The 12,604-nt window shown below is 39.1% G+C and overlaps 2 protein-coding genes across 5 annotated transcripts; both read left to right on the forward strand.

The window, feature by feature from the left end:
* The first annotated feature begins 1,930 nt into the window (after positions 1–1,930).
* Positions 1,931–3,225, forward strand: LOC108843530 (pyridoxal 5'-phosphate synthase subunit PDX1.3). Its single transcript, XM_018616748.2, has one exon. It carries the CDS (start codon positions 1,938–1,940, stop codon positions 2,955–2,957), a length of 1,020 nt encoding a protein of 339 aa, XP_018472250.2. The 5' UTR covers positions 1,931–1,937; the 3' UTR covers positions 2,958–3,225.
* Positions 3,226–3,645: 420 nt separating this feature from the next.
* LOC108842511 (uncharacterized) lies at positions 3,646–12,175 on the forward strand. 4 transcript variants are annotated; one of them, XM_018615445.2, is made up of 28 exons: positions 3,646–4,055; positions 4,274–4,436; positions 4,526–4,618; positions 4,720–4,825; positions 4,915–5,098; positions 5,460–5,631; positions 5,919–6,044; positions 6,167–6,733; positions 6,857–7,426; positions 7,767–7,835; positions 8,108–8,224; positions 8,304–8,549; positions 8,765–8,812; positions 8,899–9,036; positions 9,120–9,224; positions 9,335–9,397; positions 9,467–9,574; positions 9,688–9,771; positions 9,867–9,914; positions 10,041–10,115; positions 10,200–10,295; positions 10,437–10,517; positions 10,605–10,676; positions 10,766–10,810; positions 10,908–10,991; positions 11,133–11,236; positions 11,349–11,436; positions 11,482–12,175. In XM_018615445.2, exons 1-28 carry the CDS (start codon positions 3,841–3,843, stop codon positions 12,001–12,003), a joined length of 4,389 nt encoding a protein of 1,462 aa, XP_018470947.1. In that variant the 5' UTR covers positions 3,646–3,840; the 3' UTR covers positions 12,004–12,175. The 4 variants fall into 4 exon arrangements, with proteins under 4 accessions (XP_018470947.1, XP_018470944.1, XP_018470946.1 ...); XM_018615442.2 differs by having other exon boundaries at positions 11,349–12,175; XM_018615444.2 differs by having other exon boundaries at positions 6,896–7,426; positions 11,349–12,175.
* The last annotated feature ends 429 nt before the right edge of the window (positions 12,176–12,604 follow it).

A 12,604-nucleotide genomic window follows, 5' to 3' on the forward strand; every position in this document is an offset into this window, starting at 1 on the left:
AGAAATCGAGTTTTCTTTATTGCGAAATTGTTAACTTCATGTATGGTTAGATAGTATGAGTTTCTAATTTCCACATAGAACAACTAGACTTATATGTCGCCGGTGACTGATCTATATATGATTATCCGGTATTCGACTTGAACATCTCTTGTTTAACAAAAAGATAGAGAAACAATTTGGATTTGTTACCAAATGAGTAAAAATGTCTTAGACTAATTCAAAGTTCATACATTACTGAGTTATTGCAATAATTCATCGTAAATCATCATAGGCCCCAACCGGGAGTAAATATAGAGGCTATAAACTTTAAAAAAATAATTGCTGTAGAGATTTAGGTTCCGATTGACAAATAGGTTTTTAGAACTTTTAAGACTTTAAGTTAGATTAAAAGTCTTCAAAATCACTTTTTTACCGATCAAGTTTTTCTTTTTGCTTTCAAAGTGTTTAAACTCCCCAAAATCTTTCTAGAAATACTTCCATCCTGTTTTTGTTTTTACTTTCAATGGGACAATTTTTTTCTAAAGCAAGAAAACCATGGGTTTAACTTTATTTTAAGTCACAGTTTGTAAGTTTTAACACCCTACAGTTTCAATAGTAGAAGTCCTAAACAATTAGAACCTTAGACTTTAAAAATTAAACATGGCTTTACAAAAATGTCTAAAGTGCCATAAATTACTGTTTTCTGAAAAAAGTAAAACACTAAAGGAGTAACACAAGAGAAGAAAAATACTTAAAGGGACTATAGAGAAAGTACAAAAAGTCTTAAAAGCCTGATTAGATAAATAGTAATCGTGAATGCTTTAATATTACAGAAAGATTCAACAGCCTAATCCCCAATCGAAGCCATAGTTTGTATGTTATTCAAACAATTTGTTTGTCTGTGTATAACATAGTCGAATGTTAATATTTAGCTAAAACGACGTGACTAATTATCAAACTCTACTGTCACTATAACTAAAATATAATGTTACAAGAAGGTTGGTGGGTAAGAAGTGCAATTTAAACATGACTAGATTTTGATCCGCATTTTTGAAGCGCAGAATATTTTACGATAAAAATTTTTACTAATAATTTAACAAATAATTTGGTAATTTTTAAAGAGTGTGTATTTAAAATATTTTTGCATTTAAATCAGTATTTTTAAATTCAACCCGATTGTGATTATACCTGTTAATCCGGAGATCTGACAATTCAATTTATGTTTTTAAAATATTCATATTAAAAAATCACTAAAACCCGAGACTAACCGATTGAACTGATGGATGACCGATATGTAATCTAATTGGATTTAAATTATAATAGTTTCATAATTTGTAATCTTATAATCAAAATTTTAAAGTTCACTATTTTGTAATTTACGAAATTATGACGTTTCTACAAAATTTTAAAGAGAAAATGATAGATACAAAATAACTAAGATTAATTATTGTATTATTTGGAAACGTTGATAGTAGTATAAAAAATATATTGTTTGGAAACATTGATAGTAGTATAAAGAAATAAGTATATTGTTTGGAAACATGGATAGTAGTATAAAGAAAGGAACATTAGTGACTTAATGTATGTTTAAATATAAAGTATAAAGTTGTATTTAATTTAAAAACTTACAAAATAAATGTTAGGTCCAACATAATGTTTCTGTTTTAATAAGATAGATGTAAAAGATGTGTTTGATTACATTACATATTCGCCCGTTAGCAACGCATTTACCAGTGATAGACAAATCCAAATTCGGACAACTATCTTTGAATTATTTAATTTCTAATTTAGTTGCAGTCCACTAAACATGTGTGTTAACCCGAAAATCGAAGTCGCGTGTTGTTAATCTGGACCGCCCGATCATAGCCAATGAAAATGGGACTATATATAATATTTATTTATTTTTGGGTTTTATCACAAGCTTTTTCAGTATAAAGCAGAGTCCAAGATAGGCGAGGATGGGCCAGAAATCGATTTCACCAATCATCAAATCTTCTTCCATTTCCTCTCTCTCTCTCTCTCTCTATCTCTCATTGATTCCGATAATGGAAGGAACAGGCGTCGTGGCTGTGTACGGTAACGGTGCAGCGATAACGGAGGCGAAGAAATCTCCCTTCTCCGTCAAGGTCGGCCTAGCCCAGATGCTCCGCGGCGGAGTCATCATGGACGTCGTCAACGCCGACCAGGCTCGCATCGCGGAGGAGGCCGGCGCCTGCGCCGTCATGGCCCTGGAGCGCGTCCCCGCCGACATCCGCGCACAGGGCGGCGTCGCTCGGATGAGCGACCCCCAGATGATCAAGGACATCAAGCGCGCCGTCACCATCCCGGTCATGGCCAAAGCCAGGATCGGGCACTTCGTGGAGGCGCAGATCCTCGAGGCGATCGGGATCGACTACGTGGACGAGAGCGAGGTGCTGACCCTCGCCGACGAGGACCACCACATCAACAAGCACAACTTCCGCGTCCCTTTCGTCTGCGGGTGCCGGAACCTCGGGGAGGCGCTGAGGAGGATACGGGAAGGGGCGGCGATGATTAGGACGAAAGGGGAGGCGGGGACGGGGAATATTGTCGAGGCGGTTAGGCACGTGAGGTCCGTGATGGGTGACGTTAGGGTTTTGAGGAACATGGATGATGACGAGGTGTTTAGCTTCGCTAAGAAGATCGCGGCTCCTTATGATTTGGTGATGCAGACGAAGCAGCTCGGGAGGCTTCCTGTTGTTCAGTTCGCGGCCGGTGGGGTGGCTACTCCGGCGGACGCGGCGCTGATGATGCAGCTTGGATGCGACGGGGTGTTTGTGGGGTCGGGGATTTTTAAGAGCGGGGATCCGGCGCGTAGGGCGCGTGCGATTGTTCAGGCGGTGACTCATTATAGTGACCCGGAGATGCTGGTGGAGGTGAGCTGTGGGCTTGGAGAGGCTATGGTTGGGATTAATCTCAATGATGAGAAGGTTGAGAGGTTCGCTAATCGCTCCGAGTGAAAAGAAACCGAACAAACAAGAAGGTGAAATTTCGGACGAGAATGGTTTTTCAGACCATTTTGCAGTGATGTCCAGAAAACAAAAGAAAAAAGATGATATTTGATGAGTAGTTTGTATCCGCTTTGTGTTTTTTTTTCTCTTATAATCTTTGGTTAGTGATTGTAATCGACTTCTTCTATTTGCAAGAACAAGTTGTCAGTTATAATAATAAGAATAATAATGTACTCTCTTGTTTGTTTTGAAAATGAGACATTCTTGGGTCCATTGATATTGAGCTTGTCCTGTTCTTAGTATGAGGTTTGATTAACAAAAGTGTCCTCATAGTTTGGTATTGAATATGGTTTCCTGGTGCCTCTAGTTCTTATATCAATTTGTGGTCTCAAGCATCTCTATAAGCCTAAGATAATATGTAACGCGGTTGGGGTTAATCTGGGATGACAATGTGTTTGTATAAGTTTTTGTGTTTTTTTTCAATGTCCTCTGCTGCATGATCCGGAACCACTCCACCTAGGACCACAAAAAACACGGGGGGATAAAAGTGATAAGTCCGTTAATTTATCTGGCCCTTTAAATGTGTAATTATTCGAAATGGGCTCATTCTGTTAATCGGCCCATGCTATCCGCAATTTCTTTCATTACTTGAACGACGTCGTGTGATTATTATAATATCCGTCTCTCTCTCTCTCTTTTTGGAAAGACGCGAAAACAGGAAAGCAGTTCACAATTGTTCCTCGTAGCAGAAATAAAAGCGAATCTTCTTCTTCTCCATCGTTCTCTGTCTCTCTAAAACCCTACGGAATAGAAAGAGATATGTGCATCGATCCTTCACGTTTGGCATCGAAGGTCTAAGGCAAAGTACTACAATTGGTCGAACCGATCCATAATGGTGGGAACCATCATGGCTTCTTCGTATAAGCTTCAAGGTCTCGCGAGATCCGCCAAATCAGCCACCGATTTGCCTCCGAAGCTCCACCGCTTACGCAATCTGCGTCTGAATTTGAAAGGAGATCCCTCCGCTTCTTTCCCCACAGAGCTTCTTCCTCTCCTCTTCGATCTCCTCTCTGATCAATTCGGTGCTGTCCGCAAGTTTGTCGCCGAGTAAGCTCCGTTTTTGATTTTTGTAATCCTCTTTTTTCCAATTAGGTTTCTCCACTATCACAATTGGATTCTTCAGATGTATGATGACGCACTATTATCTACTATAAGTTCCTCTTGACTTATTCTCATTAGGATTCTACTGGGACTATATAGTATAATCAAACACGTGCTCTTATGGAATGTAGATACCTCGCTGAACCTATTTTATAAAATTGCAGGATTCTTGGTGAAATTGGTTTGAACTATGTGGAATTGTTACCTGAGATAGTTCCCCTTTTGATCAAGTCTCTCCAAGATGATGACACACCAGCTGTGGTCAGGCAGGTCATCGCTTCTGGATCTGCTTTATTCCGTTCCACCCTCCAAAAATTCGCACTTCAGGTTGCTTCTTCTTTTTTTTTCTTTTTTCCTCTGTTCTGCACATGTGACTCCTCTGTTTGGTCTGTAAATCCCTTCTTTTTTGGTTCTAGGGTTTGCATTCTAGTGAGTTGGATGAGTTTCTTCAATCTTCCTGGACATGGATGCTTAAGTTCAAGGATGAAGTATGCTCTTTGGCTTTCAGGGTGGGGAATTAAATGCTTTCTCTCTCTCTCTATCTCCCCCATGATTTCTTTTTAATCTTGTCTGATTCCAGTTTTTTTCTTGCGACTTGTATGTATATTAGCAAGTAAACAGTGGTGTAAAGTTATGCGCTATGAAATTTGTGGAAGCGCTTATTCTTTTGTATACACCTGACCCTAGCGTCTCTTTGGAGTCTCCTTCTCATCAAGGTTAATTTCTTTATCGATCTATTCGCTCAATACGTGTAACAAGAAGTTTCTTGTTTTTATTACTAAACTAGTAGCTTAAACCAATTTAGTTACCTGTCCTGCAGGAATTCAAGCAGATTTTAATATATCTATTCTTCGTGGGGGGCATCCTGTTTTGAATATTGGAGACTTGTCGATTGAGGCCAGCCAGAAATTGGCTTTACTTCTTGATCAGCTTAGGCACCCTGCGGCAAAATCTCTCAATAGCTCCACGATTATTTTTCTTATCAATAGGTGAGTTTTCTTTGTTGAGTGCATCTATTTGTGCAAGTTCATTTGGTATTATTCTGTCACTTTGGAGCTCGGCCGAGGGTGCATGTCAAATGTTCTATTAAATTCATGAAGGCATGTATATGCTTCTTTCCATGACTCTTTTGGATCATTTTTTTCTAGAAAATCTTGTCATCTCTGAACATGGATCAAAAACTTTGAACGGGGTAAAATGTTTAAGTATGCTCATTCATAGTTACTAGTGTTTAAGGAAAAGCTGTGTTTTGTAATTTGCTGGTATTGTATATATGGAGGTCCAGGATGTCATGTAAGCTTCTCTTATGGCTCAAGAGTTCCTCTTTATTTGATTCTGTTTCTTATACAGTCTTTCATCAGTTGCAAAGAAACGTCCTGCATTTTGTGGACGAATCCTGCCTGTTCTACTGAGCTTGGATGCCCCAAGCTTTCTCAAAGGAGTGCATGCAGCAGCAGCAAATCTTGCCCTCAAGACTGTATTTCTCTCCTGCTTGGAATGTACACATCCGGCTGCTGCACCGGTATTGTTTTCCTTAAGTCACCTTTAAGGATTTATATACATTGTCACTGCAACTAAACGAACATTGTCCAATGCTTTGTATTTGATCTTGCCAAAGGTTTTCTGTAGATTTTTAGCTAATGTGCTCGGATGTTTGGATCATGTGTGTTTTGCTGACCTGGCTTACTTACTATCCTATGATTACTAATTAGTTAATTGTGGTTTAACCATTCTTGTATATGTTGAGAGTATGTTCTCCATGGAGTTGTTTTCAATTATTTTTGATCCCTATGCTCGATTTTGTTCCAGTGGAAGGACCGGTTGATCGGGGCTCTGAAAGAGATAGAAGGTGGCAGTCGGGCTGAGAAAGCTGAAGATCTGTTTTACACAACTAACGGAAGCATTCAAGACAAAGACAGTGTAGAGGATACGAAGGTAGTTTGTTCCTCTTTCCATCTATAACTGAATCTAGATGTTTATGGTTGTGTGCATGCGTCTTCATTTTCGGTTATGTATTTTAGATACGGACACTAAAATCCAAAAATTATTTGTTTCAGGTATCAGTGGAAGATAATTCTCTCTATGCAAGTTCTGTTGCTGCGGAAAGTAACTTTGGTAGGAAAAGATCTGGATCAGAATACAGTATTGATCTGAATGGAGATGCTTTGACTGGAAAACGATCAAGAATAACACCTTCTGTGTCAGGAGAATCTACTGAAGGATTAAATGGTAACAGTGTTGGCTCTCTACCTCTGGTTACTTCTACTTCAACTGGACCAAGTAATAGCAGAGTGAGTGATACTGGACCTGTTCAGCAACTGGTTGCTATGTTTGGAGCATTGGTTGCCCAGGGTGAAAAAGCAATTGGATCTCTAGAGATCCTTATTTCAAGTATTTCTGCGGATTTGCTGGCAGATGTTGTGATGGCTAATATGCATAATATTCTACTAAATGGTTCCTCTTATGCTGATGGCACCGATGAGCTGGTGATGAACATGTCTATAGTTGGCAGTGATGCACAAAATAAATATCCACCATCATTTGTGGCTGGTGTTCTTTCACTGTCAACTGCATTCCCACCAGTTGCTGCCCTGATAAATCCTCACACAGCGAAAACGGAAAATGTATGGGTGTTCTTTACTCGATTGAAATTATTTATGTGTTATTATTTTATTGCGTCATTTCTTCCTTATTTTACTTCCTAGTTTTTAAGATTGTATTGTACATTTAAATCTCACCAATGGCAGGAAGGTGAAGAACTCTGTGTGAATCATGTGGACCAGCAGATATTTCCGGCTGTAGATGCAGTTCTTGCAAGTGGCCTATCAGCCTCTTCAGTAAATGAAGAGGGCAGTATTGAGCTTCCGCCAAATGTGGATTACAGAGGGAATATAGAAAGTGGTATACCTGGACTAGATTCTTCTGCTCAACGTTATGTGTTATCAGAAGCCCCTGTTACTTCTGTATTGGGTTCTACAAATGTGGAGGCCGCCAGCAAGAACCAAGATGTGACTGTCAGTGGAGAACTTCTAGTCGCTGTGATTCCATCAGCGTCAGTGGATAAGTCGGAGGAGTTTAGTCCAAAGGCGACTGGCATAGGTTCTAACATCTTGGTTTCCTCAACGGCAACTTCACTTGCTTCTGCGCCTCAGTTTGTCTTGCCTAAGATATCAGCACCTGTTGTCAACCTTTCTGATGAAGAGAAAGACAGTTTGCAGAAGCTGGTGTTTTTGCGCATTGTTGAAGCATATAAACAAGTATCAATGTCTGGTGGCTCACAACTTCGCTTTTCTCTTCTTGCTCACTTGGGAGTTGAGGTCATTATTTAAACTATCTTTTCACATGTCTTTTTGACTCCTGTAAGCGTTCTGAGAAGATGTCTCTTCTAGCTCTCTCTTAGTTCATCTTATGATTTATTACTCTGCAGAAAATTTTCTTTTGTGTGATTTTATATAGACTTATCGGCCTCTGCATGATTCTTGCCTCAACTCTAATGTTCTTACAGAAAGTGATTCTTTTGTTGTTTGATTTCTATGATGCTTTCCTGTTTTAGACGTGTTAAATACGTCGTAGTTGCTACCAATATGAGATAATCATTTAAAGTTTGATGGCATTCTGTCTCATAGTAATTGATTGTCACATTTGCTATTTTTGCAGTTTCCTTCAGAGTTGGACCCTTGGAAAATGTTACAGGAACACATTCTCTCTGATTATTTGAGTCATGAGGTGAGAGTTTGTTTTCCTGTCTGTAAAGATGAACAATTTTATCGGTGAATCCTTTATATTTTTGTACATGCTTTTGTTATTTTGGTGGCATCGAAAGCCCCAATTTTGGTGGTTTTCGATTTGACTCTCGGATTGTATCCTGGGAGAGTTTCTAATATTATGGGCTCTCATCCTGGCTCGACTCTGCTATATCTTAGTCTTTAAAATGTTGAATGACATCCCCACTTGATTCAAAAGCCTTTTTATCTGATCATTGTCACTTATGTTTTCAGGGACATGAGTTGACTGTGCGGGTACTCTACAGGCTATACGGGGAGGCAGAAGCAGAACAAGATTTCTTCTCGTCAACTACTGCTGCGTCTGCATATGAAAGTTTCTTGGTGGCTGTGGTAAGTATTCTTTTTTTTTTACAATCTTAATTGACTTTTTTACTTAGGAATTTCTCAGAAACATTTCTTTACCTTCTAGGCTGAAGCACTTAGAGATTCTTTTCCACCGTCTGATAAATCATTAAGTAAATTGCTCGGAGATTCTCCATTTCTGCCGAAATCAGTTCTGAAGTTGTTGGAATCGTTTTGCTGTCCTGAAAGTGGTGACAAGGTTGAAAAGGACTTACCTAGCGGAGACCGTGTTACTCAAGGTCTCAGTGCTGTTTGGAGTCTGATTTTAACGAGACCTGGAATCCGGAATGAGTGCCTGAAGATCGCTTTGCAGGTCTCTTCTATCTCACCTCTTTGCTGATTCCTTTTCTCTTTGGCGCAGCCAACATTTTCATCATTCAGGTTTCAGTGGATTTTGTTATACATGCATTGTGTTTGTGGGTTTTCCTATATGTATTTGCGATCTTGTGTTCGCCAAGTGTGTTATTCTTCTTCTTTATGGCTCTCGTTAAATTTTATTCCCGTTTCCTCTATTTTGTTGAATGAAAGAGTGCTGTTCATCACTTGGAAGAGATTCGCATGAAAGCAATCCGCCTGGTATGTGTAACCAAAACCCTGAGATGTAGTGTATTCCTCTGTTGATGTGTTACCACTTTAATAATTGTGGGTTTCATACTATACAGGTGGCAAACAAGCTCTATTCTTTATCATTCATTACACAACAGATTGAGGACTTTGCAAAGGACAAGCTATTTTCCGTAGTGAGTTGCATTTCTTCAGAGAAAGGAGGTGCTGAAACATTGAGCAATGATTGTGTAAAGGTACTTGTTCATACATGAAAGCTAATTATTTTTTTTGGGAGTTATGTATGCTGCGCTCATAAGAAATATCTGACTCGGAACAGCCGGTGATCGGTGCGGGAATGGAACCGTCCTCAGAAGCAACATCAGCAACTTCAGTAACCGAAGCCCAACGCTGCTTGTCACTCTATTTTGCACTATGTACCAAGGTCTTGTGATTTTTGTACCTTTCTTCTACTGAATGACAATTCTAGCCTTTAAGCCTGCAGCTAGATTTTGCTAAAAGTTTTGATTCCTATGCATACTATTTTATTTTCAGAAGCACGCCCTTTTTGTCCATGTGTTCAGCATTTACAAAGATGCATCAGATCCTGTTAAGCAGGTAAGACTGGAGCATGCTTTTCTCAAATTAGTATTGTCTGTTACTTATCCACACTGATTATATACGTAGGCTATCCATCGTCAAATCCCAATACTAGTTCGTACTATGGGCTCATCATCTGAGCTTCTTAAAATTATAGCAGACCCGCCGAGTGGAAGTGAGAACCTTCTAATGCAGGTTTTCATCTTTTTCTTCTTAACTCTGTCGTTTATGATTTAAATAGGTGAAAAAGGCTTTCAATAATTGTTAGTAGTTATAATATTCCCTTAATTGTTTCTTCTTGATGACAGGTCCTTCAAACCCTTACTGAGGGGGCTAAGCCTTCTTCAGAGTTGATACACACTATAAGAAAGTTGTTTGATACAAGAATAAAGGTGAAGACGATGGAATGTTCCATTGAAAACTCCTTACTAAGTGTTCCTTAAATTTTTGTAATCCTTGTGTTTTGAATTTTTGATGGGAACTGCAGGATGTAGAAATTATTTTCCCAATATTGCCGTTCCTGCCGAGAGACGATGTAAATCTGCTTTCCTACCTTTTACCCCCTTTCTATTTGACGCTTATAGTTTTCTTATTCTCCTAAAGTTGTAACTTGTCTTTCTCTTTCTCTTTCTCTCTCTCTCTCTCTCTCTCTATCTCTCAGGTTCTACGTGTTTTCCCCCATATGGTCAATCTTCCTATGGAGAAATTCCAAGTCGCACTCTCTCGTGTCCTGCAGGTATCAAATGTAGATTTTCATTGCGTACTTCTTGCTTCTGAGGTAAGGTTGATCTTCTCACTCACTCTGGAATTTGGTTCTCAGGGATCATCTCAGTCTGGTCCAGTGCTTACTCCATCGGAAGTTTTAATTGCTATCCATAGCATTGACCCAGCGAGAGATGGAATACCGCTTAAACAGGTATCTCTCGACAATTTTCTTTATAAAATTGCAGCAAATAGATGAACAATTAGGAGATCTCCGCCAATTGTTTACCTATAATTCATCAATCCGGAGGTTGCTTTTTCAATCAAGTACACTATCTCAACGTGTTCTTATCAGGTAACAGATGCATGCAATACCTGTTTCGCACAGAGGCAGACATTCACTCAACAGGTTTTAGCAGGCGTTCTGAATCAACTGGTACAGTAACAGTCTCCATCTAACTGACCCAGTTTGTTTTTCAGAGATATTTATACTTTTTGCTCAATGGCGAGTTTTTGGCTGCAGGTCCAGCAAATTCCACTGCCGATGTTATTCATGCGGACAGTTCTACAAGCTATCGGTGCTTTTCCAGCTCTGGTAACAAACTCATTACATATCTCTCTTTTTGAAAGCACAATTTTGATTTTCACTTAAATAATAATCTCTTCAACTTAATGTTCTACCAGTCCGACTTCATCCTGGAGATCCTTTCTCGTCTCGTTAGCAAACAGGTCGGTAATGTTCTTGGAACGTTATGCTCTCTCTCTCTCTCTGTTTCTCCATTCTTGATTCATTCTTATGATTTGATATGGTACATTGCTGCTTCAGATATGGAAATATCCGAAACTGTGGGTAGGATTCTTGAAATGTGCACAGTCAACACAGCCTCAATCATACAAGGTCTTACTACAGGTACGATCTGCTTTGTATGCGATTATCAGAATCTCAGCTGTAATGTAAAAATACTCTCGTTATGCCTCTTTTTTTTAAATTGTCAGTTGCAAGAAAGAAGAGAAAGGGTTTTTGATCATTGAAATGTATTTTTTTGTGCAGCTTCCTCCAACTCAGCTGGGAAATGCATTGACTAAAGTTTCTGCCTTAAGAGCTCCTCTGGCCGCGCATGCCAGCCAGCCAGATATTCAGTCTTCACTTCCAAGGTGGCCTTTCCCTTTTCTTCTTTTTAATTAAAACAAAAGCTCTTCAGATATGTGGAAATCCATTTGCTGATCATAGGAGATATGAATCTTCTTCTTATCTTTTTTTGGGTAGATCTACATTGGCTGTTCTTGGACTTGTCCCTGATTCTCAGGGAACACAGACGAGTCAAGTACAAGCGAGTGAAACACAAGAGAGTCAAGTACAAGAGAGTCAAGTGCAAGCGAGTGAGACACAAGAGAGTCAGGTGCAAGCGAGTGAAACACAAGAGAGTCAGATGCAAGCGAGTGAAACACAAGAGAGTCAGATGCAAGCGAGTGAAACACAAGAGAGTCAGATGCAAGCGAGTGAGACACAAGAGAGTCCGGGAGAGCAGCAAGCAAGCGAGTCGCAAGAGCAAACGAGCCAGTCTCAGCAAGTCTCTGTACCATTGAGTCACTCTGAAACAGATATTAATCAGGAAATCAGTCAGGTGGTTGCCAGTCATTCTCAAAGCAGTCCTATTGGTACGGGCCGGTCAGATACGAGTCAGTCTCAGAGCAGTCCCGTTGGTGCGGGGCAGTCTGAAATGAGTCAGACCACCCATGTGTCGGACTCGGATCCTCCTCCAGCACCAACGAGCCACACCCATACATCATCAGATTCTCAAGTGTCGGACCAGAGAGAGCCCGATGATGAGAAGATGGAGGACACGGCAACCTCAGAAAATGAGAGGTCCGAAGCTGAGAAGTCAAAGGAGTCTTCTGCAGAAGAAGAAGACCGAGTGTAACCTTCTCCGACATGTATTGGTAGCATTTTTTTAAAAGGATTTTATTTTATTTTAAATGAATTTTGTAGAATTAAACTAAAGATGTCACTGTATCATTAGCGATTGTAATGTTTTCTTGATTCAAAGACTAATAAAAAGAAGAAAATAAATAGACACGGATGAGATTGCTTCAGCTTTTGTAAATGAATGTTGTCATGTTGTTCTTGGCTCAAACGAAATGTTTAAACGGTTTGTACCAACACTATGTTAGAAAAAATAAGATAAAAAGAAGTTGCAAAAAGTGTTGTTTAGAACTCTTAACTCTATCTGACATTTTTTTTTGTTCAATTCCAATACTCTAGCTGACTAATAAATAATAATTAATAAAACTAGAGTCTTTCTCCGCGCTACGCGCGGATAATTGGTTTGGATATAATAATATATAATTTTACGGTAATTCTTTCATAGATAATTTTTAAGTTTTGTTTCAAGAAAAAGCTTTCAAAAAAGTGATCAAAATAGATTTCATTAAAAAGGACAAAAACTCTTATAATCTAAATATATAAATAAAAATAAATAAAAACATAATTCTTTTTCTAGTTTTGAATTATATTTTTCTAAA

The sequence above is a fragment of the Raphanus sativus genome, chromosome 2 (genome assembly GCF_000801105.2).
Source record: "Raphanus sativus cultivar WK10039 chromosome 2, ASM80110v3, whole genome shotgun sequence".
Taxonomy (NCBI): Eukaryota; Viridiplantae; Streptophyta; class Magnoliopsida; order Brassicales; family Brassicaceae; genus Raphanus; species Raphanus sativus.